General features: G+C 48.4%; 1 protein-coding gene across 1 annotated transcript in view; it reads right to left on the bottom strand.

The window, feature by feature from the left end:
* PELI2 (pellino E3 ubiquitin protein ligase family member 2) overlaps positions 1-2,593 on the bottom strand; it is a 74,516-nt gene extending 71,923 nt beyond the window's left edge. Inside the window, exon 1 of the mRNA XM_086462861.1 lies at positions 2,517-2,593. Within this exon, the coding sequence (XP_086318987.1) occupies positions 2,517-2,593 (77 nt within the window). The remainder of the gene's footprint in view (positions 1-2,516) is intronic.
* Positions 2,594-26,437: the final 23,844 nt, after the last annotated feature.

Below are 26,437 nucleotides of genomic sequence, written 5' to 3'. Positions count from 1 at the left end.
GCAAAAGAGAAAGGGAAAGTTTTGGCATCTTAAAAGCAGGACTCCCAACAGTTTGCCAGTTCCTTTGTTCACCATCCTTTTCACCATCTAATTTAAAAGTCTCATAGCTTAAGACAGAAGTTATTCATCAACATCACAATCAATGCTTTTTTTAAGAAAAAAAACCAACCAACCGCACTATCTCAGAACAACTGGTTGGTTTGTTTTTAAATCTAGCTGTGAGGTCACTATCAATTTTAATCAAGCAGTTGCAGCAAGAGCTGCGATGCTACGCTTCTGCTGGTCCACAGGTCTCCGTTTCACTACGGGAGGAGAGCAGATTTACATTATCTTATTTAAATGGAACTTCAGACTACAAGATTTTAATACAAAACAGGTATTAAGAATACTTTTTTTTTTTTAGAATACTGAACAGACGCTTAAGCTGTTCCAAGAGTTCCTAGTCACAAACGTTGAGTCACCGAAGAAAAAAAGAGAGAGATGTTTGTATTATTTATGGCACTACATACAACATTTAAGACATCTCTGATAGCAAATGCAGCAATCAACTCCTAAAGTGTCAAATGGATCTTAAAACCCCAATCTTCAGTCCAAAAATAGAAAACTCAGTTCTTGAAGTCACAGCATTTCCTGGATTGCTTCCATCACATCCACCTATCCCTACATCCCATCCACCAAGCACATTGTGTCAGTAAGCCGTGACGGCCAATGCCCCATTGTTTCAGCACAGCCTCCAGAGACGTTCTGACCAGAGAGATTCAGCTGCCCGTGCACAGACTTCTTGTTCGTGATTCTACTACAAGGACTAGAGGATTTGTTTGCTTTTTTAGTACATGTAACACCCAGAAGACACAAGCCAGTAGTTTTAGAGAACAGCTGATACTCAAATAAAAACTAATCTCAGTCACATAAAGTTTATTTCAATTTTACTGGCATGTTTCAACGCACAGCAGTTAAGATCGAGACCTCTGGCAGAACCGATAAGCTGAGATCAATGCGTTTCCATATTAAAGGAAAAGCACACCAGACTCCGCTAGGTTAAGATCAGAGCCAAAACATTTCATACTTCTGTACTTTCAACTGCTGCTAAAAAAAGTAAAGCAAAGGAAAACGCTTCCAGCTGTGCACAAAAAGCTTCTGCAGCACAACATCAATTTATGCACTCTAATTAAATTAAAGATTCAACATCATACTATGACTTTATTGTTAGAGACAGTGTTGCACAGCTGAGGTTACCCTCCATTTCCACAACCAAAACAGCAAGAACGTTGCTTTATTAAATTTAGTTTGATACGTGTATTTCTCCCAAATCAAGTTACTCAAACTCAAGTCTTGCTATGCCACGTTCACGGTAATAGCTGGTTTTTATCCCACGGTAACTGTATCTTGACCTTAGTCTCGTGATAAGAAACAGCGAGGATCCCTTAAGGAAAAAAGGCACACCATTGGACACAGGAGTACCCAGTCCTGGCTGCTCTTTTTATCTGCTCCCAGAGATTCAGTTAATCTGCAGAGGCAAATACAGCCCTTTATGAAATGACTTGACCAAAACAAATTAAAATAATCCCTAACAAACCAGAATAAGGTTTCCTACAACCCTGCAGCAAATACGTAACAGATTCTCGGGGAGGCTGAAACAGCGCGAGCAAGGCTGTAACTGTTCTGCTTCACAGCTGGCTTGAAACCTTCCCATTGTATTTATTCCTAAAAATTATTCCATTAACCATATGTTTCTACATATTAAACTACCAAAATTAAGCATCTCTTAGAGGTTCACAAGGGCTCTCAGCAAGCGCGGCTTAGACGCTTCTCCCTCATCTGCTTCCACGGTGTTCAACAGAAAGGCTTCAAGCTTTAACAGCAGGGCAAGCACATAATACCAAGCGGATTACTTTCAGATCCGTATCAAGCTGAGAAAATAAACATTTCCACCACGAATCCGAAGGCAAGCGCTTCATCCTTCCTCCTCCCCCCCCCCCCCCCCGCCTCTCCTCCTCATTCCAAAGTCATCTCCCCTGCAATCTGCAAGGAGGACGCCGTCTCTCGGAGCCAGGAGCCGCCAGGGAGAGCTCAGCAACCGGCTGCCGCCGTGGACCGCGTCTCCTCCGCACCTGCGACTACGCCACCGGCTAAACGGCGACGCCGGGGCTCCCCCCCGCCGCCTCTCCCGGCAACTCCGCACCCCCCCCCCCCCCCCAAAGTTTCTCTCCATCCCGCCGGCCCCGCTGCCCGCCCCCCACCCCCGCTCCCGCAGCCCCTCAGCGCTCCCGCAGCCCCTCAGCGGGGCCAGCGGGACCCCAACGGCCGCCCCGCGCGCTCGGGCGGCGGGAAAGCGGAAAGCGGCGAGCGCGCCCCCCCGCTCCCGCCGGGGGCTTCGCGCCTCCGAGCGTTACCTCAACGGGGAGACGCCGGCGCTGAGGGGACGGGGAGACCCCCCGCCGCTCCCCCCGCCCCACGGCGGGCCCCCGCCGTCCTGCGCCCCCCCCCCCCCCCCCGCGCCCCTCCACAGCGCTCACCCCAGCACCACCAGCTCCCCGTACTTGACGGGTTCCTTGTTCGGCGCGCAGTGCTCCTCCTGGCTGGGGGAAAACATGGGGCCGCCGCGAAGTCACCCGCCGCCACAGTCCAACCCGCCGCCGGGGGAGGGGGGGGGGGTGGGGGGGGTGGGGGTGCGGGGGCCGAGTCCCGAGCGGGCTCCGCGCTGCGCCCCGCACTGAGCCGGCGGCCGCCCGACAACGGCCACTACACCCCGGGGGCGGGGGGAGGAGCGCCGAGGGGGACGTACCAACTCGCCGCGGCAGGGGGCGGGAGGAGCAAAACGGCGACTGGCCACGCGTGGCTCCGCCCCCCCCCGCTCCCCTTCAATGCCTGAGGAGGGGGCGTACCCGCGGGGGGGGGGGGCGGGGCTCCCCGCCGCTGCGCTCCGCCCCCTTCTTCTCACCCTCCCCCCCCACCGCCCGCAAGTGGTACGGCCTCGGTGTGTTATGTAAACATAGAGTAGAGGGGACGGGGCCGCTCTTAAAGGGGTCGCGCCCCGGCGGTTGCAGCGGGAAGGGGAGGGGGGGAAGCAGGGGGCGGGGGGGGGCGCCTCTCGAGGTCACCGAGGGGTCCAGCCCGCTGCCTGCCCGCGGCGTAGGGGGTTTCTAGATCACCTGACTGGTGGCGGTGGTCTTGGGTTCCAGATCACCTGGGGGACTGGGTCACTGTGCGGTGTTCTAGATCACCTCCTGCCCCCGGAGGCGTCTGGATCCGGGGGCGGGTGGTCTTCAGACCCACACTTTGCCTGGAGGCCTGGTTCTAGGTCACCTGGGAGTCTGGGTCACCTCCCGTCTGGGTCGGGGGGTCTATATCCCCTCAGGGTTCTAGATCATCTCCAGGGCCTGCAGCAGGAGGGTGGTTCTGGGCTGCCTGCAGTTTGGGGCGGGGGGGCCCTAGGTCACCTCCCTGTGGCTCTAGATCGTTGTGGTGCTCTGGATTACCCCAGGGAGCTCCTAGGTCACCACCTGCCCCAGAGGGAGGATTGCTCCAGACCACCACCCACCTCCTACACCTTCCCTTCCGGGGCCACCATCAACCTCTGTGCTTGTGGCCGAGGAATGGCTGCTCTGCTGTCTCTCGTCCCCACATGAGCAAGGAGCTGTAGAACCCACCTTCCAGCCTCTTCTCTTTGGTGTCACCTTCTGAGGCTGCAGCAACGCCTCCCTGCCTTTGCTCTTTGGGCTGAGCTTTACTAAGCCGGCGCTTTTCAATGCTCCAACTCACCTCTCCAGGAGCAAGCACCATCCCCGGCATCGCAGCTCTGCTCCTCGCAGCTCTGCTCCAAAGCTGGGCCAGGGCTGCCTTATTCCTTCAAAAAACTTAGTTTCCAAACCAAAAAAAAAAAAAAAAAACCCAAAAGAAATCTAGAATGAAAGCAGGTGCCTCCCTGAAAGCCCACCCCCTGCAACACTCAAGCACACATTTTCCCTTCATTTTTGACAAATTTGGGTGAGATAAGTCATTATTTCAAAAAACTGGTGGGCAGACAGGCATCTGGGGGCACATTCCCAGACACCAAGGCTTTGTGCAGTGCAATAATGGGGCTAAAAAGGCAGCGGGGCACAAAAAAACCCCAAAGCCCAAACTTTCTACAGTGACTTCCAAGGACCTTCCCCCCCCCCCCCTCCACCGCTGCCTCAGTTTTTCCCCCACCACCTCCTTTGCTCAAAGCTTAATTTCCTTTCTCCTCAGTACCCGACGCGAGCACAAAACCAACAAAGATTAGCTCAACATCGATCCATGCTGAGGACGGAAATTCTCATTAGCTGCTATTTGAGGTCTGCAACCCTGGAGCCCGTTAATGAAGACAAAAGTAATTGCAGCGGCCACCACGCTGCTCCTGGCATTCGCCGAAAAGCATCCCCTGGGCCAGCACGGTCAGACTCAGGATCAAGTCCTGCTCCTCCTGCTGAAAGCTCTCCTTCTGCCTGAAATTGTATTTAGCTATTAATTTTCCCAGTAATGTTATTTTTCTGTCACTTCTGGTGAAGAGGTGAAATGGAAAAACCCAGCCAATCTCACAGGGCTGCAAAATGGAGATCTTCCCAGGGGCTGTGTGAAGAAGACAAGATTTTATTAAAGACAGAGCGCTGAATTATTACAGATTTATCTTCTTTATTGCCCTAACAAAATAGAAAAGAAAGCTGAGCTGTACGTCACTGTCAAAGAAAACAAATACGGCCCCGAAAACAGTGTGAAAAACAAACCTCCTGGCTGCATCCTCTTCAACTTCTCCCATTTCTCCTCCCAAAAGCAAGACCTTCGTGGTAGCTTGGCTTTCGCACGGCATAAACAAACTCCAATACTCTTCCAAAAAATGCTCCCAAACAGCTCAGCTCAGCCGGGCTTCCCGACGTGGCTGGATTTACAGCACCTTCTGCTGCACAGGCGGAGGGATGAGGAAGGACCTCGAGGATCTGATTTTGCTCAGTTTCCCAGTTTCTCATTTTCTAACACGATGCTTTTTGGAGAACGCAGCAAAGCTGCGCAGAGCCTTGCACACGAGGCTCGTAACTGCAAGGTTCTGCACCCTTTTGCCAAGCCTGCACTTTTTTTTTTTTCAGAAAATGTATTTACAGAAATGCAGAAATTAACAACTACAGCAAACCCGCTGGTTTGCGTTGCTGAAAAAAATTATTAAATACATAAAATTGCTAAAAAATAAATGTGCAGGCCTGGGAAAAAAAAGAGCCCAGTGGGATTCACGAGGCGATAATTGCACCTGATGCATTCGTAGGAGGCGGATGAGCTGTGCTGGGCCGGGGAGGCACCCACCCACTGTATACCTGTGGTGGGAGATAGCGATAGAACCCTTGCTGCTTGGGTTGTTGATGCATTATTTTTTTCCTTTTTCATTTGTACACGCACAATCTCTTCATTCTGCATCTCCCCACGGGGTGTTTTAGGCTGCCAAGCGAAGAGGGAAGCTCAGCCCCAGCCCCACGAGGCATTTTAAGGGCTGTTGGGTCTTTTCTTTGCGAAACATAACTTTCCTCAGTGCAATTTCCAAAGACCTATTACTCCCAGCACTGGAAACCTGCTTTTAATTTTCTAACTTCTAATATTTTTAAATTTTGACTAATGAAGCAAAGCCAGGAGAAGGGAGAAGCTTTTCTGTACGTCTCATGGCTCCCCATCCCACACAGCCTGAATCCCAGCACTACTATTTCCTCCGGCTCCAAAAATTCCTTTTGCAACTGGTGCAAGCAACACTTGGCTGGCATTTTTCCCCACATCCATTGAAATCATTGAGAAATGTACCCACAGCTGCATTCTGCTATTTTTCAACTCAAAATGCCTCACAGCCTTGGATTCGGGATGCCTCGGCGTGGCTTTTCGAAGAGGTGAAGGGAGATTTAGTTGGTTTCCCCCTGGAAGTGGGAATCTCAGATAACTTGGAGCTCCTTCCCAGCAACATCGATGCTGCGAGAGGGAGTTTGCTCCCAGGTTTAGCACAAGCAGCTGCTTGGCTGGAAGGAGGGATATCCAGCCAAGCCAGAAGAGCATTAAAATCAATGTTCGAAAAAATCCCAAACATGAAGAAATAATACGTGCCCATTTGTTTTTAAAATACAATAAAAAATTATTTTAAATGCAGGAAGATTAATAAGGCTCTAATTCAGCAAAGTACTTACAGATGTGCTGGACTCTGAGTAAATACTTCAGCGCTTTTATGAATCAGGGCTTAGGGACCGGGCTTGAAATATAGAGAAAGTATTGAAAGATGTAAATAGCTCTTGCATCATACCTGTGGCTTACGCTGCACACGAAGCTCACAGTATGTGGGATCAGCACATAAACAGGGATGAAGGTTTCCATTCCCCAGCCCTACATTATTGCTGTTCACAGAAAGGTTTCCAGGAGCAGGATCAGGTTTATGTTCAGCCGTCGGTGCGGATGGTCGGGGGTGGGAAAGCTGATCTCTGGGGTCACAGCAGCCTGGCATTGGTGCTCCAGGGTGGGGAATAAACCCCAGGAAAGGAGAAAAACTGTCTCAGCTCAAAGGTTAGGTTCAACCAGGTGTAACCTGGGTGGGTGCAAACCTCTCAGGCTGGAAAGTCCCCAGCTCGCAGGTGACTGGGGTTCTTGAGCAGCCACCAAGTGGAAGCAGCAGAAGAAAGAGCTGTAGATGTTTCAAAATTAGGTTTGATAAATATACTGCTGGAAAAAATACGATGTGATTGCTCATAATGATGCAGTACTGAGCTTAGCATATGATTTGGGGACCCTTTCAGTCCTGTGTTTCAGGGATTCAGTGCCTAACATAGATTGGGCTAAAATAGATTGCTTTTTTTTTACAACATTTGGGAAGCTTTCTATGTGCTTTGGACCTGCTATTGTCTTAATTTTCCACCATGCCATGTAATGGTCTTGATTCACAATAACACCTAAAATTTAGAAAGGTGAATTACATTAAAAAAAAAAAAAAAGGAAGAGCTAAAAGGATACGATACTTTCAAGCATCATGGCAGGAGCTTAAAGATATGTTACAGGCTCCAGCTAAACATGTAACACTCCTTAATAAAGACCCTAAAGGATTTTTTAAAAGCAGACAAGTTAAGTAGCAGAGTGAAGGTGGCTATTAGAAGCAAATAAGATAGCCATCAAAAAGCTACGTTGAAGTGAGGAAAACAGAATACAGCATAAACACTGGCAAATCTAAAACCACAATAAGGCAAGTGAAAAAGATTTTGTGGAGCAGTTTGCCAGAGGCATAAAAATGCACACAAAAACATAGCAGAGACAGAAAGTCTACCAGGGACTCGCTGGGGCTGGCAAGCAGTGGAAGTGTGAAAGAAGTCTGGGGTGAAACAAAACTCTGGTGGGTCGGGTAAGTGAGCCCCCCATGTGTCTGCAGTGGGAAGGGAGGCTGGAGACTCCTACGGCAAAACCCTCTTCATCTGGAATGGGTCTGATGAGATTCTTAAATACAAGTGTCAGCAAAAGAGGTTTTGGAATAAACAAGTAAATTGAGAGAGGAGCAAATTGCCGGGGTGAGATGTCACTGGCCCAAGACTTATAAAGAGATTCAAATATAATTTTATGAATAATTAACAGTATTTGTCCCCAGCAGATGGGAAATGGCAAACTTGACACTGGTTTCTGAAGAAGCAAGTTTAAGAGCTGTGCTCCAATCGGTCTGACCTGCACTAGGCAAATGAGCAGAAAACACAATTAAGTATAGGTAAATATGGTTACATAGTGATGCTTTTGGCAGTTCTGATACACTGGGGTGAGATTAAGAGGGGGCTTTTGGAACAAGTCAAAGTTTATGACGCATTCATATCCTTCGAAGCAGTCAATGAATATGATGGAGAAGGTGATTGAATGTGTATCATATACCTGGTGTTCATAAGAGCTTTGCCACCATAAAAGCAATAGAAGTAGCATGATGTAAAGAAAGGGCTTCATAGATTAGCAGCTGACTACAGGAGAAACCAAAGACTAGCAATGTGTTCTCATTTTCATAGTGGGGAGAGGCTGCTGCTGAGATTTTGCGGTATTGTGGAGCCGCGGCCAGGCAGCTGAGTTTTAATGGGAAAGTTTGCTGAGAAGACAGAAATTTTAAGCTGACTGCAGAGTTGTAGAAGGACCCAGCAATAAAATGTCCAAGTAAAGTACACAAGAGAAGATGACCTTAGCTGTATCTGTCTAATGACTGGCTCTAACTGAGCTATTATCATTCAAGAAAGACATTTGAGGTGTTACAGTCACTATCGGTCCTTCTCTTGAAAGATCAGCCCAGAGATCAACCTGGGTCTAAAGGACAAATCAAATGTGCCAAGAAGCTTCTGTAGGTCTTCTCCAGTGGCACGAGTTATTCTGGGTGGGTGGTCCATATCCCTTTTCTGATGGGGCAGAGCCAGCGCTCTGCCCTGTGCCCCCACAGCTCACCCATCTTCCCTGGAACAGCGGCACTACGCACTCTCTTCGCAGGTTCTCTCCTGAAGGACTTGTGATAGCTAAGGGGGAATAAACACCTTTTGTATGTATCTGCCAAAATCAGAAGCGCTGGCAACCCAAATCTCAGTGTTGCCTTTCTTGCCCTCTCCCTGGGAGGATCCGGGTCCATCCGCAGCTCCAACCCCTGCCATGGACCTGCAGCCCAGAGCTGAGTCCCCTCTCGGATCACCGCATCCCTTTTTGCAGGATGCTTTCTCCTCCCCAAGTTGCTCTTTTTCTCTCCATGAAGTTGCTCCTTTTTTGCTTTTAAAATTTGTCTCCATTTGAAAGTTAACACTAACACAGTGGTGGGAGGTAGAGGATGGGACAGTTTCCCTGTAATTTTCTTATACCTAATTTAGGGGAAATTCTGCTGACCCTGACCTTCATCCCTGCAGACAAAGCCGGTAAGACCGATTCCCTGGGCTTGGACCACATTATCCTACCATGGGAACCATCCCTGGCAATGACGGTCTCCATCTCCCAGGAGATCAGCTTCGAGAGCAGATGGCTGGGTCCCCATCCACAAAGAGATATTCAGCCAGCCCATAAATCAACAAGACTTCCCCCATTGGACGTAATGAAAACACCCAAATCATTGCAGGATATGAGGTGGGAGAGGAGCTCTGCTTTTCAAGTGCCAAAGCTCTGGCAAAGCTCAGGTGCACGGTCCCAGCCTAGCTCTGGTTTACCCTACACCAGCCTGTGTACGAAAGGCTCCTGCTGCGAGAGCTTGTCAGCTAATTGCGCTGATCCCTCTGTGTGCTGAAAGCCTCATCTAGTTGCTGGTATCACACAACCATTTTTTGTTCACCAAGGAATCTGCTTTACAGAGGATGCTCAAGGAGTGTCAGGATGGCAGGAGCTCCGCTATGTCAGCACCATGAACCTCAGGCCCAAAACTTTCTCAATTTGCAGGCACCGAAGTATTTCACCCAGCAGCAAAGCGTGAACACCCACAAAGCCACTTAAACACCATTTTCCCATATTTCTGCTACAGGGAATGAAATGCATTTTATAAATGATTGCATATTAGAAACAAGAGATGGTCCCCTGGTTCCCATTCAGCCAGCAGGTAATCGGTGGGTTACAGAAACATCCCCCACAACTCTGGTGCAATCCAGCCTCTGCCGATCCCAAGCAGGATTTAGCTCTGCAGCCAAAAGCACTGAGCTGGCGGGGACCTGTCACCTCATCTCCCTGAACTCCTCAGTGCTGCCTTTTGCAGTCTTTGCAGCACTGGTATGTGCATATGATTTTTGAAGAGAAGAAAAACACCGTTTTGCTGAGGAGTGTAGGATCTACAGTTAATAACTGCTTGGGAGTTCAGGCTTCACCGGCAGTAAGACCTCACAATTAATCAGTTTGCTCCTCTGTATCATGTTAGAGTAAAGAGGGCCGGGTCATATCTGAATATGTTGAAAGCAGCATTTGGCCTTCAAAGTATATACATCAGTAAAGCCGTATAACTACCTCCTAGCATTTAACATTCTTTTCATTACTATAATTTACTAAGTGCATTGCCAGGTGCTCCTGGCAGGCTTCCAGGCTGCCTTCAGCCAGGCAATGGATAAACTCAGAAAAAAAAAGGCTATTGCTGCCCCTGAAACCTTGAAACTGAAGCATGAGTTGAAAAGAAAAAAATAAAAAACCTCCAACACAACAAACACCCCATCAAAAAACCGTGACCACCAGCGAGGCACAGACGCCAGGAAGATGCAGCAAAAGGAACAACGTCCTGTGATATCCTGGTAAGTCAACGTGCCACTGCAGCTCCCGAAACCCTGAGCTCTGCCTTCCTCCTGGTCGTGGGAGCTATTGCTATGTAGATGGTTATAGATGGTCACTTCTCCTACGCCTGCTCGGTATGGGCAATTAGGAAGTCGTTAGCTTTGTAAGCTGAAAGGCTCACTGTTGTCAGGATTGGCTGAGAAACTGGTCCAGTTGTCATTATTATGGGCTCTTTAGCAGATGGATGGCTGAAACTGTATTTCACAGCAATAAGGTAATGTCTGAGAAATGCAATTCTGGTAGCCCCCTGATTGCTGCTGGCTTTCGCTGGAATCGTTAGGAGATGAAGATGCCTCGTACCTCATCAGATACTGTCTTCCCTTGACAAAGGAGCTGCGTTATCTTGGAAGAGGTTGAGAGCTCCTCGCTTTTCAGACAGGGAAAAGGCACTGTTATGTGTTGCTGAGATTTACTAGTTATGTTAAATTAGGGAAAATTTTGTATGGAAACACTAGAACAAGCTATGAAAAGATGGCGAGACATTTTTGTACAAAAAAAGCGCACATATATACCTGCTGTTGCCATTAAGAGACAGAAGATGAATGAAAAAAGCCTTTGAGCTGAAAGAAAATCAACATGAATTCATTGCTAAGTGTTAGGAATCATATATATAGCATACATCCAACTACAGCAACAGAAAATAAGTTATTGAAGGAGTAGAAAGAACAGGAAACCACTTGCTAATAAAAATCACCATCTGCCTTCTGGAGTGAAGGACTCCTCGGTTCAGACGTTTCAGTCAAATCAAAGCATCCGGGAAAGCAAAAGCAACCTTATAAATCCACATCTGGATAGTAAGGAACCGTAGAGATGGTGGTGAAGTATCACTGACTTGATAGGTGAAGGATAGGGTCTTATGACTCCGGTTCTCCAAAGGGTGAAAGCAATGCAAGGTGGCCCTGGGGCCACATTTACAGCCCCCTGCCAAGCTGATTGTGTGATGGGCATCCTAAACCTGCTCTGAGAAAGAGAGACACGTACTGTTTTCTTCTCCACGGGCTGTTAAACCCACTGATTTCCAGGCACGTGATGAAGCTGACGGTAGGAACACGCTGACATCTTTATGAGGAAGAACAGGCTGTGACAGCCCTGTGTGCGAGCAGGGAGTTATTTTGTGTTTTGTTAGCCTGATTTTTGGGAACAGATGGGAACAGAGCCATAGGAAGCCTCCTCATTCACGAACTGGCCCAACTTGCAACTCATTAGTGAGACCCTACACAGCTAAACCCTCTGCTTGTCCCATCTGCAGCAGCCAAAACCTCGGTGACCTGCAGACCCACCACCTGGGACCCCCAACCCCACCATCTCTGCTTATAAATCTTTACATGTGGGACATGCAGCCGATCGATAATTTCAGGACGCAAATGGAGCATATGGAGACTATAGCAAGGAAAACAAAGGCAGAAGCCACGGGCCATTTCCATGATCAGAAAGAGTTTCTAATTATGCAAAGGTCATTCACTGAATGTGGTGCTACATTTAAATATTTTAGTGTATCTTTGCCTGGTTCCTCTCAGAAATGTTCGCATGCATGTGGGTAAATGCTCCTCTGTGTTTTTGGTAAGATAAGGGAACACAGAAAAAGTGCAGATATCTCTGTTTCATGCCCTGTGATAACTTTAAAGCAGACTCAAGCATCTTGGGGGCCCTGGGTTTCTTTTGTTTCCCCTGCAGTTATTTATTCGCGCTTTGGCTCCTGGTTACTCCACGCAGTTTCCAGCATGAAGTCGAGACAAACATTTCTACCTCCCAAAATTCGCGTTGGCTCTGTGCAGCGCTGACACGGCTGCAGCGATGGGGAGCTCGGTGCTGCGGGGTGTCACCTCCACCCCGGCCACCCCATCACCTCCTTTGTGCCCCCAGGGTATGGCTGGCACAGTCAGGGTGAAGGAGACAAAGTTTGGCTTTTTTTTTTTCCCCTCCTCCTCTTTGCAAATGTGTGACAGTGAGAAGGGACATTGTCCGCAGGTCCGTGGGAAGCACAAAGCGATGGCTGTGCTGACCTCCTTATAAAAATTCAAGGCTGTCCTCATTTTTCTTGGAGGTTTCAGTGGTTTGTACACACGTATCTTTGTAGTCCCCGCCCCCCAACCCCAGTGCTGGCCATTCCAAAAGCCTCCAGTGCCAGCCCAGGCCTTCTGCCCCCACAGAAACTAGCAAATTCTGACATACCGAGTCAAAACTTCAACAAGCAGGGACAAATTATGAAAATTCCTTCTTGGAGAAAAACCTTGCTTTTATTTCCAGTGGTGCTGCCAGTTCAATCCAGTGAAGCTGAGTTGCTAGTGCTGACAACTCAGCTTTTCCCGAAATCAAGCCCTTGAAACCTCTCTGGCCACTTCTTTCTCACTGCAAGCGCAGGGAAGGGTGGGATGCTGAATTTCCCAGGAAACTAGTTTACAAGTGTCATTTGGTGATTTTCATTTAAATATATTCTCTGTGACCACTGAGGTCCCTGGCTGGAGTCTGTGATTTTTAAAAAGGATTAATGCTGTGGGAGCCTTCATCCAGATGCCCCCCAAAGAGGTTTTAACCTGGTTGTGTGCTGGGTACTTTGACCTCCTAAACTTACCACTTCAAATCCCTCTTGTTTTTCTATTTCCAGCCCTATTTTTATTTTTTTCCCCCCTTTCAGACTTAAATGCTGAGCTCGCTACACATATAAACAAATATTTAAAGAGCCCTCGATTTAACAACCTGACAGCTTATGTTTTAGTTTTTTGGGAGGACAGGTGCCCACAGTCACACAGGGGAATCCGTGTTCATGAGCTCAGTGGCTGGGATGTGTATGACGGGTCCTTGCCTCTCCCTATTGCCTGGCAGTATTTTTGGATTGATGTAGGGATGTTCTACTCTGCTCACCTCTGAAAATTTGGGATTTAAGTAATATTTAGGAGTGAAGAGTTACGCCGTTGGTAAATACAGGGGGTATGCTGGGTTTCTTCCCTCAGCCACAAGCAGGATTAAGCCAAAGAGCTCCTTCCTGCCAAAAACAGGGAGAATAATCCTGTCATAAGCCATTAATATGGAGCTGTATTGGCACTTGGCAGCAAACCACCAAACCCACAAAGTTGTGTTTAATTTGCTGTTAGAGGACAGAGTGAGTCTTCTTCACTCAATTATACCGAGACGATATTTCAGCACTGAGCCCTGGAAAAACGCCACCGCTCAGCTCTCAGTGTCCCCACACCTCCATCCCAGGGTTGCCGGCGTTGCCCATCCGCTGCTCCTTGAAAGGAAATTTCAAGAGCTGCTGTTTGCCGAGATGGCTCGTGTGCAATAAATCAAGGGGGTTTCCACGCACACTGGCACTGCCATGGGAAGCAGAAGGTGCTTTGCCCCCCACCTCCACCCCACCAGCCCCAAGAGCCAGCCCGAGCCCTGGCACCCATCTCATTTTGGCCCCGTGAGCACGCCAGAGCAGCAAAACAAGCAGAAACAACCCCTTGTTTCCTCCAGAAAAAGGGGCCAGGATGGATTTTTGACTTTCCACAGGGTTTCTTCACCCTTCTCCCAGCCCAGCCTGCGGGTCTCCATGTAAGCTGGGCTCCCCGCCGGCGCTGGGCTTTGCCCTGTGCCTTCGTGCCTTCTCTGGCTCCCCACCGGACGCAAAGTCTTCCTCTGACATCCAGGATGTCGTTTTCTATTTTTACTCTATTTTACAAATCCCTTTAACTTCTTGACATTTTTAAGGCAGCAGCCTGGAGGAAATAGATTATCCCGCTGGTGGTACTGCACGGCTCCAGTCCTTGGTTAAGAAGATAAAACTTCCTCGTCTCAGGGTTCCTCACATTCCTGAACTGGCTGCAACTCCTAACTCACAAAATAGGGAATACAATGCCCGTAAGGTTTTGTTCCGTAAAGTTTAATGATTAGTCATCACATCCTTCATGTAGATGGGGAACAACAGGAAAGGAACGTCTGTCGTTTTAATATACACAGCCTGGGAGACAGCTATAGCCTTTTATCTCAGCTCATTGAATTTCTCTTGGCTTGTTCAAGTCCCATTAGAGTTAGGAAGCTGGTTAGCTGCCCCAATAGACAGCCTCCGTTGTGCAGCGACATGAAAAACAGGACGCAAGGATGCACTGAGGTTTTTTGCAAACTGCAATGACTGAAGCAGGGACCACTGCTGGTATTAATTTTGTCCTACACTCTCTGTGCAGAATACGAGTTTGATATTTCCTTCCTTTTGTTCTGCAACTGCAGGGCCTAATCCTGCATTTTTTGGTTTTGCCTATTTCAAATAAAATTGCTGCTAGGTCCCACTTTTCCTTTGTTTCCAGCACATGGAGACATGCACTACAACCACAGCCCTAGGAGTATTTCAAGGCAGCGGGAGGAGAAACTCCAGAGCGGCTCCGGGGAGAACGCTCCCACGTTCCTGAGATTCCTCTTCCAACGCGCCACAGACAGACTCACAGTTTTATTTGCAAAAACTGGGAAAGTTTCCAAATCCCAGCCTGTAAAGCCTTCCACAAAAAAAAAAAAGAAACCTCACAGGAAAATCACATTTTCCTCTGCTATGGAGCAAGAGACCCTTGCAAGCAGCGAAGCCCCTGCAGATGTGCCCCCGTGAAGCAGAGCGTGCAGGAGCATTCACCTCCCATGCACTGCTTCCCAGCAAGCGTGCGGGGCCCGAGATTTCAATTTGCAAGCACAGCTCTGGGTTGTGTCTCCAAGGATAACGTGCTCTTCATCTACAAGAACATTCAAGATGGGAATAAACAGCGCTTGCTGGGAGCCCTGATGGAGCAGGATCCTTTGGCTGAGCTCTTGCACTTTTTCTTGTGTGGATGCCTCCAGCGCGGAGCAGCAGCTGAATCACATGTGCCTGCATGAGGGACTGTTGCATTTGCCCCCATTTTGCCAGCAAGTGGAAAAAAAAAAGAGAGGAAAGAGGTGTTTCTGCTTGGCGGGGGTAGGACACACGTAACCCCTCGCATCTGCAGCCAAGCCAACGTGGACACGCACGTCCCTGCAAGGTTTGACGCCTTGATGGAAATACTTGGGCTGACGTGAGCAGCAGCGGAGGAAGCCCTGCTAGGGGCACAATTTTGCAATGTGGGATCAGGGTTTTGCAGTAGAGATTTACCTTTTACTCCTTTGTGTTTTACTGTCCTGCTGGAGCTCAGAAAAACCATTGACCTTGAAGGCACAGTTGCCCTTCTCTCCAAGTACTCCACTTTGTCTTGGTCAGTTACCGTTAGTGACACCAAATGAGAAATACAAAGCTGAACCAATTGATATTACATTGTTTTAACCTAATTTTGCACATCCTGAGCACTCAATCTGCTGGCCGGGGGGACGTGCAAACTCTACCTTTCCAGATCGGATCTATTCCAACTTGCTGTAACCTTTCCTGGAGCCACACACTCTCAGACCCAGGGGTGGCAACTCCCCAACCAAAGTAAGGCGGATGGGTGTCACCAATGGACAACCTGTTTTTCAAAGACTGAATGGTCACAGAGGAGCTGGGCCAGGGCCAGAGTCGTCTGGGTCTGTCTGTTGCAGCCTCACCACATATAAGCAATTAACGTTTGTGCAGAGAGGTCTGACAGACCCTGTTTTGCAAATGCTGAAGTGTTGACACTTCACACCAAGGTGCATCTTGTGTTATTGGCGAAGAAGAAACTACTCCGTTAAATTCACAGGGTTTCCCCAACAGACCTTTCATTGCTCTGACTCAGAACCAGCCCAGCGCTGATGTCCATGCTCGTATCTGCAACGGAGTGCATTCATTTGCTTGTCAATACGGCTACAGTCTGCTTGTAGATAATCAAAGTCAGCAACGGAGGGGGTGGACAGGCCTGGCTGAGGTCAGACGAGTGAGGCTGGACTTGGTGTGTCACGGCAAAGACCAGTGTCTGGACCCGGTTCTGGCAGCACCAACACCTGACACATCTCTGCTCCAAATGCTAATGTTGTTAGAGGACCCTATGAGCAGCCCAGATCCACAACGCAGCCAGGAAGCAAGATGAAAAAAAAAAAAAAACTTTTCCTGCCCTGTGTCTCTTCCCCACCCCTCTCCACGCCCCAAAACTTTTTGTGTCTGGAGCTGGTACCCAGGCACCATCCTGCTAAGAACCGAGATGCTCCCATCACCTCTTGGTTATCATCTTCACTGTTTGAATGCAGAGTTTGTAGAAAGGGTGAAGGCAGGCACTTAGAGGTCCCCCAACCACCAATGTGCCTGTCTCCCACAGGAAAACCTCAGCGCCTTTGAAAGCCTCCCCTCCTGGGTGCATATGTTGCTTTTGCTTTGAATTCAGGCTGCCTGACAAACAGCACGCTGATTCCCGCCCCCCCCCCCCTTCAGAGCAAAATCCGTGCCGTTGCACTTGCACGTTGCAGCCAAGCCCTGCTGAAGATGTTATCAGGAAAGGGATTTATTTGCTACTGGAGGACGTACTTGTGCCTTGCAGCTATTTGGCTGCACAAATATGTGGAGTGTTGCCGATAACTTACCAAGGGAAGTCTGGAAAACGGATTCTGCCATGAGATAATTCTGCTTGTAGGGTCGTATTTTACGTATTCCTGTTTCCTTCCTCCTTCTCCACCCACCCCCCACGTTTTCCATTTACATCTAAATGGGATCTTTGTTTTTTCTGAGTCAATATTTAGTCACTTGTTCCTCGTTCAAGCCTCCTAGCTCTGTTTCTCAGAGCAGAGGCATTCCCAGGGGAGAGCTGGGCCCAAGCAAGGCATAGATCCAGTGCCATGCAACTCTTCCAGGTATTCACAGTCCACACTGGGAATGACTTTTACATATGGATTTGTAACTGGGTGATGCAAACGTTCTTATTACAAGCACCTATAAATAAATGTCACATCCTATGAACTGATATCCATGATATTTGGCATAACAGAAATCCAGGATCGAGTCCACTTTAGAAATGATTTGCATTGATGTCACCAGCAGACTGAAAATTCACATATCTTTAGATAAAGAGAGGCTTCCCAAAGACCCTTCTCAAACAAGAATGTATTTCCAGCTAATCGTTTTAGATCCTGTCTCTTGCAGACTTGCATTAACTCTAGCAACAGACAGGGAAACCTGTCCATTAATGGATTGATTTCCACTGAGGTATCAGCCACCCTTTGTCCATCTATTGTCAGACCAGCCGATGGTGTTCAGTTGATTTACAAGGCTCCGGCACTCACAGTCATTGCTTTTTCTTCCCTTTTGCATTGAAGCTACTAGTATATATGTGTTTGCTTCTGGGCTTGTCTGTATGCAAAAGTATTATTGTCTTACCTGCAAGCTGAGCTACACCAGCTGGAACAAAAAGCTTCCCATTATTTCAATACAAGATCCTGTCACGTCATACGCTCTAAACTAGATTTAATTTATGTTTGTAAATAAGCAGGTGCATTAAACAGAAAACAAGCATCTTTTTAGGCTTACATAAAGCATCTGCGCAGACCTACACTGAAATAAATACAGTTTGGGTTACAACCTATAAACACAGTAGTTTTTCAGTTCCACCAGATGAAGAAGCCTGTAAGGTGAGATCTCAAACTGATTTTGCCAGACCTAATTCACACAGTTGCATGGATTTTTTGGGTCTGTTTTGTTTGTTCCAAGACTGTTCTGCCTTTGCTCAATTCAGCTGGGAATAGGACTGGCTGTACAGCAGGAATCGACTTCCCAGGGAGCAGCAATGACTGAAAACCCAGGGATACAGAGTTGGGTGCAGCTCCTGGGTGAAGACAAGAAGGTTTCAGCCACCATCTTATTTCCTTGCCTGCATTGCTGCTGGGCAGAAGTGTCCTCACCTTATGAATTGCCAGGAAAATAGAAATACTGGAGGGATTATGCAGAAAAATAGATTCATCTTTGACGTGAGAACACCAAGAGTTGTCCAGGCTACAGATAGTCCCAAATTATCAGCCCACATGACCACCAGGGTGGAGGTGGGCTTCACTGTGACCAGAAAAAAGCAGGGGAGAGCTTGAGGTGAGAAAAAGAGGGGAAGTGCTGCCAGACACAAGGAGCTGTTGGATGAGGCTACATGTGATGTTGGCCAAGGAACTCAGGAGGTTTTGCGAGGTTTTAGAATCACAGAATGGTTTGGGTTGGAAGAGACCTTTAAGATCATCTAGTTCCAACCCCCCTGCCATGGGCAGGGACACCTTCCACCAGACCAGGTTGCTCCAAGCCCCATCCAACCTGGCCTTGAGCACTGCCAGGGAGGGGGCAGCCACAGCTTCCCTGGGCAGCCTGTGCCAGTATCTCACAACCCTTGTCGTAAAAATTTTCTTCCTCATATGTAATCTAACCTCTTCTAGTTTAAAACCGTTATCCCTAGTCCTGTCACTACAAGCCTTGGTAAAAAGTTTCTCTCAATCTTTCTTATAAGCCCCCTTTATGCACAGAAAGTCCTAAATAAGGGTCTCCCTGGAGCCTTCTCTTCTCCAAGATGAATAACCCCAACTGTCTCAGCCTGTCCTCATAAGAGAGGTGTTCCAGCCCTCCAATTCGTGGCTCTCCTCTGGACCTGCTCTAACAGGTCTATGTATTTCTCATACTGAGGACCCCAAAGCTGGACGCAGCACTGCATGTGGGGTCTCACAAGAGCAGAACAGAGGGGGAAAATCACCTCCCTTGACCTGCTGGCCGTGCTTCCCTTGATGCAGCCCAGGATACGGTTAGCTTTCTGGGCTGCAACCACACATTGTCAGCTCATGTCCCATTTTTTTGTCCATCAGTACCCACAAGTCCTCCTCTGCAGGGCTGCTCTCAATCCTTTCATCCCCCAGTCTGTACTGATACTGGGGATTGCCCCAATCCAGGCTCAGGACCTTGCACTTGGCCTGGTTGAATTCCATGAGATTCGTGTAGGCCCACTCCTCAAGCCTGTCAAGGTCCCTCTGAATGACATCCTTTCCCTCAAGTGTATCAACTGCATCAGTCCCAATAGAGTCCCTTGACGACACCACCAAATGGTCTCCATTTGGACCTTGAGCCGTTGACTGCAACACTTTGGACGTGGTCATCCAGCCAATTCCTTCTCTTAGGGAACAGCTGAATTTGTGTTGGTAGGTGACTGTTGGAGACAAGGTGTGAGCGAAGAGGAGGGACTCCTGTCCTGAGGCCTCTTGCTTACATAGCTGGTGGAAAGAAGGTTTTCCAGACAGGCTCTGCACTGACATGCCAGCCCTTCCCCAGACACCCCTGGGAGGAAAAGGGGCACAGAGGCACAGACACCCACCCCATGCCCCACTTCCCTCTGTGGGGCCCTCTCTGATGGCCAATGTCAGCAGAGAAATGCCTTCTTCTCCCTCTTTACAGCATGGCCATCTCTCCTTGGAACATCAGCATTTTTCAAATGAAATACAAGAAAAAAACCATCCCTATACCCTCTTCCCATGGGAAGATTTATAGCAGACCTGAATGAATGCACCCATTTCCTTCTGTTGAGCTCTCCCAAGCACACACACACAGAGCTTTGTAGACACACGTCTTTAACTCTGACCGAAAGTAACTTGAATCCAAGCCACACAATTTAAAAACATCAGGTTGGCACTTGGCTCCAAACCCCTCCTACCTCCTCAGCCATTGACCACAGCAGGATGATTCTGCAGCCAGGCTCACTGTAATTCTTCTACCTGCTGTCTTGAAATCACGCAGAGATTGAATTATGTAACGATACTGTTTAAGCACCAGCAAAATGCACAGTTTGATTAATCTCAGCAATGCGCCGACTCAGAGATCTAAAAAGACAGCCATGTGCATTTTAACAAAGTTAAAGCCCAAAGCTTTTCATTTCATCCTAATGGATAACAAAGGTCATTCTGCATTTGATAAATGACGACAGCACTGCTGCATTTGTCTTCTGGCTGGCAGTGCTGGATTCCTCTGAAGTTCGTGTTAATGAGATTCCTCCTACCACAGAAACGAAATCCTCCAGTGGGGCACTGGCACTGGATTTATTGTGAAGATACCTGTTCTGCATGCACACAGCAGGATAAATGCAACTTCCTATCTCGCTGGCAAGGTGCCCACAGCAGCTACGTCCTGATGGAATGACGTCGTCCATGACATAAATCCCAAGCGGTGGGAAATAACTCTGCAACTAGACGTCTTTTTTCTCCCCGTGACTCAGTTGAGCAATATTTTTCAGAAGTAATAGGTATCAGCAAAGAATTAGAGGGTAGATTCTATATTTTCCCTTGGGAAAAATATCTGAAATACAGCTATCAGCCCAAATCCTGGAGGCATGATATTTATTTTGCTTGCAGAACCACTCAGCAACATCCAGAAGCCACGGAGCTCCCAAGCTGGACTGTAAATTAGCAGAGGTATGTGTATGTGCTTAACATTGCTCTTGTGTCTTGCATGGTGAGAAGGTGGGTGAATTAAAGCTGAGGAGATGTAGGACCTCTCGTCCAAGAGTGAGGTGGGAGCCATGAGGGAAGAATGAGACCAGACAGCACCACAAAGAGTGAGGTCATTCTGCAGAGGAGAAGGACATGGTAGGAAGCTCAGGGAGCAGGCACAGGTGCTGTAAAATCCCCAGAAGAGCAAGCACTATGTGACAGCCCTCTTCCTTCTCCTCCTCCTCCTTCTGCTGCTCAAGGAGTCCAGGAGACAATCAGGGAGGCAGTGGGAGGAAAAGCCCAGGAGGAAACACGTCCAGAGAAGAAATCCTAGCTGGAGCACCAGCTGCCAAACGGCAGGACTAACTTGATCCCTTGTCCCAGCTCTTTACCCCAACACCATGGGTTTTGAGGGCTGTTCCAGCAAGGAGACAGACTTTCCCAAAGACGTGCTGCATCTTCACAAGTGCGCACAGACCCCTGATTCCTTGGGCGCTCAAACGTACACAGACATAACCCCTTCTTTGAGATGGAGACATCCATCTGTAGTTTGATTCTGGAGACCCCTGTTTTTTCCAGCTGCCTCATTCTGCAAAGGCAGGACAGTCCTTAGCACTGATGAGTGACTTGAAGTGATTGCGAATGCTTCAAACACAGGGGTTTGTCCTTAAATTACACAGCCCATTAACAAGCCAAATTAAAACAACACTATAAGCAGGAGATCTGAGGGAGAAGGTGGCTTCAATTTTCATACAAATGACAGATAACTGAATACCAGAGATTTAATATACAGATAATAGTCCTTCAAATCCAGTCTTACCAACGGCAATTGTTCAAGTATAGACCAAGCCCCCCAAAATCTTGAGACTGACACTGAAAAAATCAGCAGATTACAGAAAGCACTCCCCCCCCCCTTTTTTTTTTTTTCATTTGACATTGGGGTTTTGAGATTTCATATTTTGAAACTGCTCAGTACCCATGAGAAATGATCTTTACATTTAAATAACCCATGCAGGGCTGTTTTACAGGTAGTGGAGAAACTGAGTTGGGTAAGAAGCTCTGGGCAGCCTGTTGCCCAGGTACCCAAAAGGCTTTTTATATTTTAATGTATCAGATAGCACTGGTGTTATTCTCCCTAACCAGGACAGCTCATGGGCAGCGAGAGGTGCCAAGGACTCGCCCAGCCACTGGCCAAGCAACACAGCTCATGTGCACCCATCATCTTTGGGGACAATCCCTTGCAGCATAAGACCTACAACATATGGGAGAGGCACAACACGACCACCACGTGCAAGTCACCAAGGATCAGGAGTGGTTTCAAAACGGCTCACCTGTGGCTATCGTCTTATCCTCCTCTCTTTGCATCTACTTTTTCACCATCTGCATCACCACCAGCGTCTTTCTAGGCCCTTTGTGCAGAGAAAGGAACACCACAAAGCCCTTTCACTGCCTTGAATGATCACAAACTTCTGCAAAACCCCATGACTTCAAAGCCTGAAACATCCCTGCTCTATAGGATGGCCCACACAGGGCTAAGCATTACCCCAGGGGATCAGACAAACCCCTCGGTCCCAAAATCAAAGGGCAGCAACTATGCTCAGAGCTGACACATGATGAGCGCTGCTGACCACCAAGCCCTCCCCATGCCAGGCAGTAGACCTGCACACACAATAGCTCCTTTCATCCTGACCTCCAAAAGCCACCTCCTTTCGGGCGACCATGCAGCCCTCTCTGTCCACATGACTTTGTCACCCGCCTTTGCCTCCAGACAGGCAAAGAAATCACTGCAGTAAAGTCTAAAGAGCTGCCAGCACCCAAAATTCCTACTTATTAGACATAATCATAATCCTATAATGACAATATAGTACATTATAATTTGCAAGGGGGGGGGATCTTCTTGACATAAATTGCTTGCCTCTCTGATTCACCACCCTGAGTGCAATTATGGCACATCAGTTATGTGGTATAGATACTTCACGGGCGAGTCAAAAAGAGAGGGGTCTTGGTATGAGTTTCGCTACCCTTGCCTGCGGTGCAGGACCCACTAAGGGAAATCTCAGCACCCACCAGACTCAGCCTATTGTGCTTGGGGTCATTATTTGCACCCCAGAAACACAAAATGTCCCACTCATGGGCCAGGACTCACCTCTCTAAATAAAAGGAGCCAGAAAGCAACCTGTGCTGCAAAGACTCCGCAGCTTAAGCAAACCACGGGACCAGTTTTGAGTCAGAAATGTGAATTTTTGTCAACACTTTCTGGCTGAATTGCTCCTGCAGCTGGGTTGCTCTGGGGACAGGCTGCAGCCAGACCTCCCCTTCCAGGCACAGCCTCAGCACCGCAAGGATCATCTCAGCAAAGGTTCACTCCAGGTGCTGCAATGCTGCGGCAAGGGCTCTCAGAGCTGCTGGAGCTTTTAAGCATTAAAACACAAATAAGATTTACTGGAAGTTGCAGCAATTTCAGCACGGCTGAGTTACGGAGCTCCCTCCCCACCGAATGCAGACGCTGCTATAGGAACTGAATGCACTTCTTGGGGGTGGGTCTCCTTCAAATCCTGGGTAGACACCTCCACGTTTCCTCCACCAGCACTTTGTCTCCATCCTGGGCTCTGCTAATAAAACACAAGGCTGCATTTAAACATGAAGCCGTGACGGTCCCCAGGACTCGTTAAAGGTTATCACAGCGGAATTACTCATCCTGGAGGGGAAGGCGGAGGGAAGCAGCTGACTCACAGCACGGCAACACAGAAAGGGGCCGGCAAGACCGAAGCCCTGATTTACCCCTGGTACAGCACTGCTATATGAGCATGGGCCGTAATTTTCCTCCATAACTTCTCTTTCTCCTGACTGCTCTCCTCAAACGAAGTTCTGACAAGCATGAAAGAGGCTTAATTTCCAATATGCGTGTGTGTGCGTGTACCTTCATGGGGATATGTCAGCTTTTGCACCTGAATATATAACATCTCCGGTAGCCTCCGCATGCCTCAAGTAGCCTAATCCACTTTCCAAAACTTCCCCCATGTGCTGCACATCCCATCCTTACCCCAGCTCGTTTCATGCTCTTTACTGAGGGAAAAGCCAGCTGACAGGCGTGTACATAAATTACCCCAAAGCCATAAAGGCTCTTATCACAGCTGGAAAACCCTGGTCACCCTAAAGGACGTGCCGGAGCCCTCTCCCTGACATGGGCAGTCCCAGGTGTGGTCCAGGGGAGCCTCAGCTCTGCTGCACGATGGGGAAGGCAGGCTGCGGGCAAGCATGTTGCCAAAAGGTCATTTCTTGGCATGGCGCTGAGTCAGAGCTGTATTTTCTGCCTTCTGACCACGTTAGCACATCCAGATGTCCAAGGCACCTCTGAATGAACAGACCCATAAAGGTGACCAATTCTTTCTTGGTTTAGGGCATGGCCAGGGTGTAAAAGCAGACTCCTGGGAGCTGCTCTTACCCAAGCATGACCTTTCGACCTTGATTACTTTACAGCAGCCATTTAAAAACGCCCACCATGTTCATGCAAACCCCATGGGTAGCACCTCCTGGGAATGGCGTGACTAATGGAGAGCTGGGAGAGGGCTGCAGAAGAGATGCTTCTTGCTTTCCCCACGAAACGCAGCAAACTCCTCTCTCAGCAAAGCAGCCGTTCCTTTTTTTTCCAGACGTCTGTGTTATTTTTGTGTCATGTTGCCAGTTAAAAATACCCCTTGCCAGCAAGAACGGAGTTATTTGGGACACCCTTGTTTATCTTCGCTTGGAAAGAGCGCACACCACCATTAGCTGCCTCCTTCTTCCTAAAAATCATCTTCTGCAAGAAAACATTATCCTGTGCCTGCACCATGGCCCTGGAGAGATGTTCTTGGCCATGATGGGCTTTCAGCCAGGCCTGATGTCACCGACAAAAGGGGAGAAGGACACAAATGCCTGTCAGATGTAGGATATGGGGGAGATCTCTCCAGTCTCCTCACTGGACATTGAAGTTTTCGAAGGGATTCCTGCAAGCACATTGCTGGCTGCAGGAAAAACAAGAAAATGTGGGTCTGGACATCAAGGCGAGCATGCTGGGAGGTTTTTGGTTGCTGAGCATCTCCATGGCACCAGATGCCCCCAAGACCCCAGGAGCTGGCTGCGGCAGGAAGAAAGTAATGACCATAAATAACTTGTGAGTGAAGCTGGAGCTGATCATGGAGCCAGCACAGCCCCGAAGCTCCCCCTGCCCTCCCACAGCCGCCACTTCATAGGGAGAAACAAGACGGGAAGGGTCCTCCTGACCCCTCACCATGGGCGTGCGGGGAAGGGGGTGCCCAGGAAAAGCAAAGTCTCTTCAGAATCCTGAACAAAATCATTTGATGGTGCTGAAAGCCTGGGCTGTTCATTAGTAACCACAACTAATTGCTAATTGCAGCCAGGGAGTATCACCCGAACATTGCTTGCCCAAACAGCATCCTGTAAGTCGTTAGGTTGAGTAAAATCATCTCCCCCGCTCCTTGGCAATCTTGGGTTGTTTTTATTTACTACAGGGCATTTTAAGACCCGAAAGCATTCCTGGGGAAACTGTAGCACCCTGTGTTCAGCAGCGCCGTGCCCTCATCAATGAATCAGGCCTTTCTTTTCGCCTTCTGACGTATCACTTTTTTTTTTCCAGGCTAAAGTAATCAGGGAGTAAAAGTCTGGAATCTAACCACAGGGAGCGTGAAAATATTTAAACAAGCTGGTTTAAATCAAGGCTTTGACTTGCTTTTGTAATGGCAATTTTGGTCAAGGCTTGAACATGCTGTTGCATTTTGGAGCGGAAAGCAGAGGATGGGTTTGCTCCATCTGCTCTTGGGGTGAGCGTGGAGGCAGAGGCATGGCTTGCGGTCTCCAATATTCCAGAAAGAGAAAGGAATTTCTTTAATGCTCCTATTTTTTTTTTTTTCATTTTTTTTGTTAACCTGCACAGGGGTGATTTCAATCCAGCGTACGGTCAGCTGCCACCACTCATCCTCCTCCATCCTGCAGCTGCCACTACACGTGGGGTGATGTGGAGGAAACCCCAGAGCACCAGAGGTGACACCGACCCTCCCAATGGCTCCCATTTTTTAATTTCTGGATTTTTCTCTGTCTCCAGGCACTCAGAGGAACTGTGTGCCTCTGTTTCCCACCCATCCGCCCTCTCGTCATCCCCAGAAAACATGTCAAAGCTGAGCCCTGCACCCAGTGAGGGCTGAAGTAGTCCAGTCTCCCTGCTTTCCAATGACTTTAATTAGGAACTATGTCTAATTAACCAGGAGGAGCTGATGACTCAGTTGACTGTCAAAAGCCTTTTTGCTCTGGTTTCGAGTTTTCGCAACTTGACCCTGTGTCTGGCCCTGTGTGCATTACTGCAGACCTTGAAGCTCGGGGAAATACAAGTTACCCCAGGTCCTTCGGATTGGCCTCAAGCCGTGACATCTTTTTGGGAGAGGTGGGTAAAACCCCTCCTGCAGGCGACTGCCAGCCTCCTGGAAAGGAGATTATTGTCATCCTCATCTGAATTTTAAAAAGCAAACAAGCTCTGTTGATTCAGACATTACATTTAGACTTCGGGTGGTAAATAATGCAAGGTTTGCTCTTTTTATCAGCTTGCTTGGCAAATCAATTGGAGGACTCAAAAACGTATTGTCATCATAAACGAATGAATTCATTAATGCCCGTTGTTTGCCTTCGCGTTTTAATCAAATGCAAAGCAAATACATCCAAAGAGTGTTCACTGAGACAGCCAGCCTGAGTCAGGCAGGACTGAGATCTCCTGCCAGTTTTAATTTGCCTGGAAGAAAGAGGAGATGGAGACAAAGAGGTAGCAGGACCTCGGTGAAGATGACCAACATGC

Source organism: Leptosomus discolor, chromosome 3, assembly GCF_034619465.1.
Source record: "Leptosomus discolor isolate bLepDis1 chromosome 3, bLepDis1.hap2, whole genome shotgun sequence".
Classification (NCBI taxonomy): domain Eukaryota; kingdom Metazoa; phylum Chordata; class Aves; order Leptosomiformes; family Leptosomidae; genus Leptosomus; species Leptosomus discolor.
This window is presented reverse-complemented; position numbering and strand designations above follow the sequence as displayed.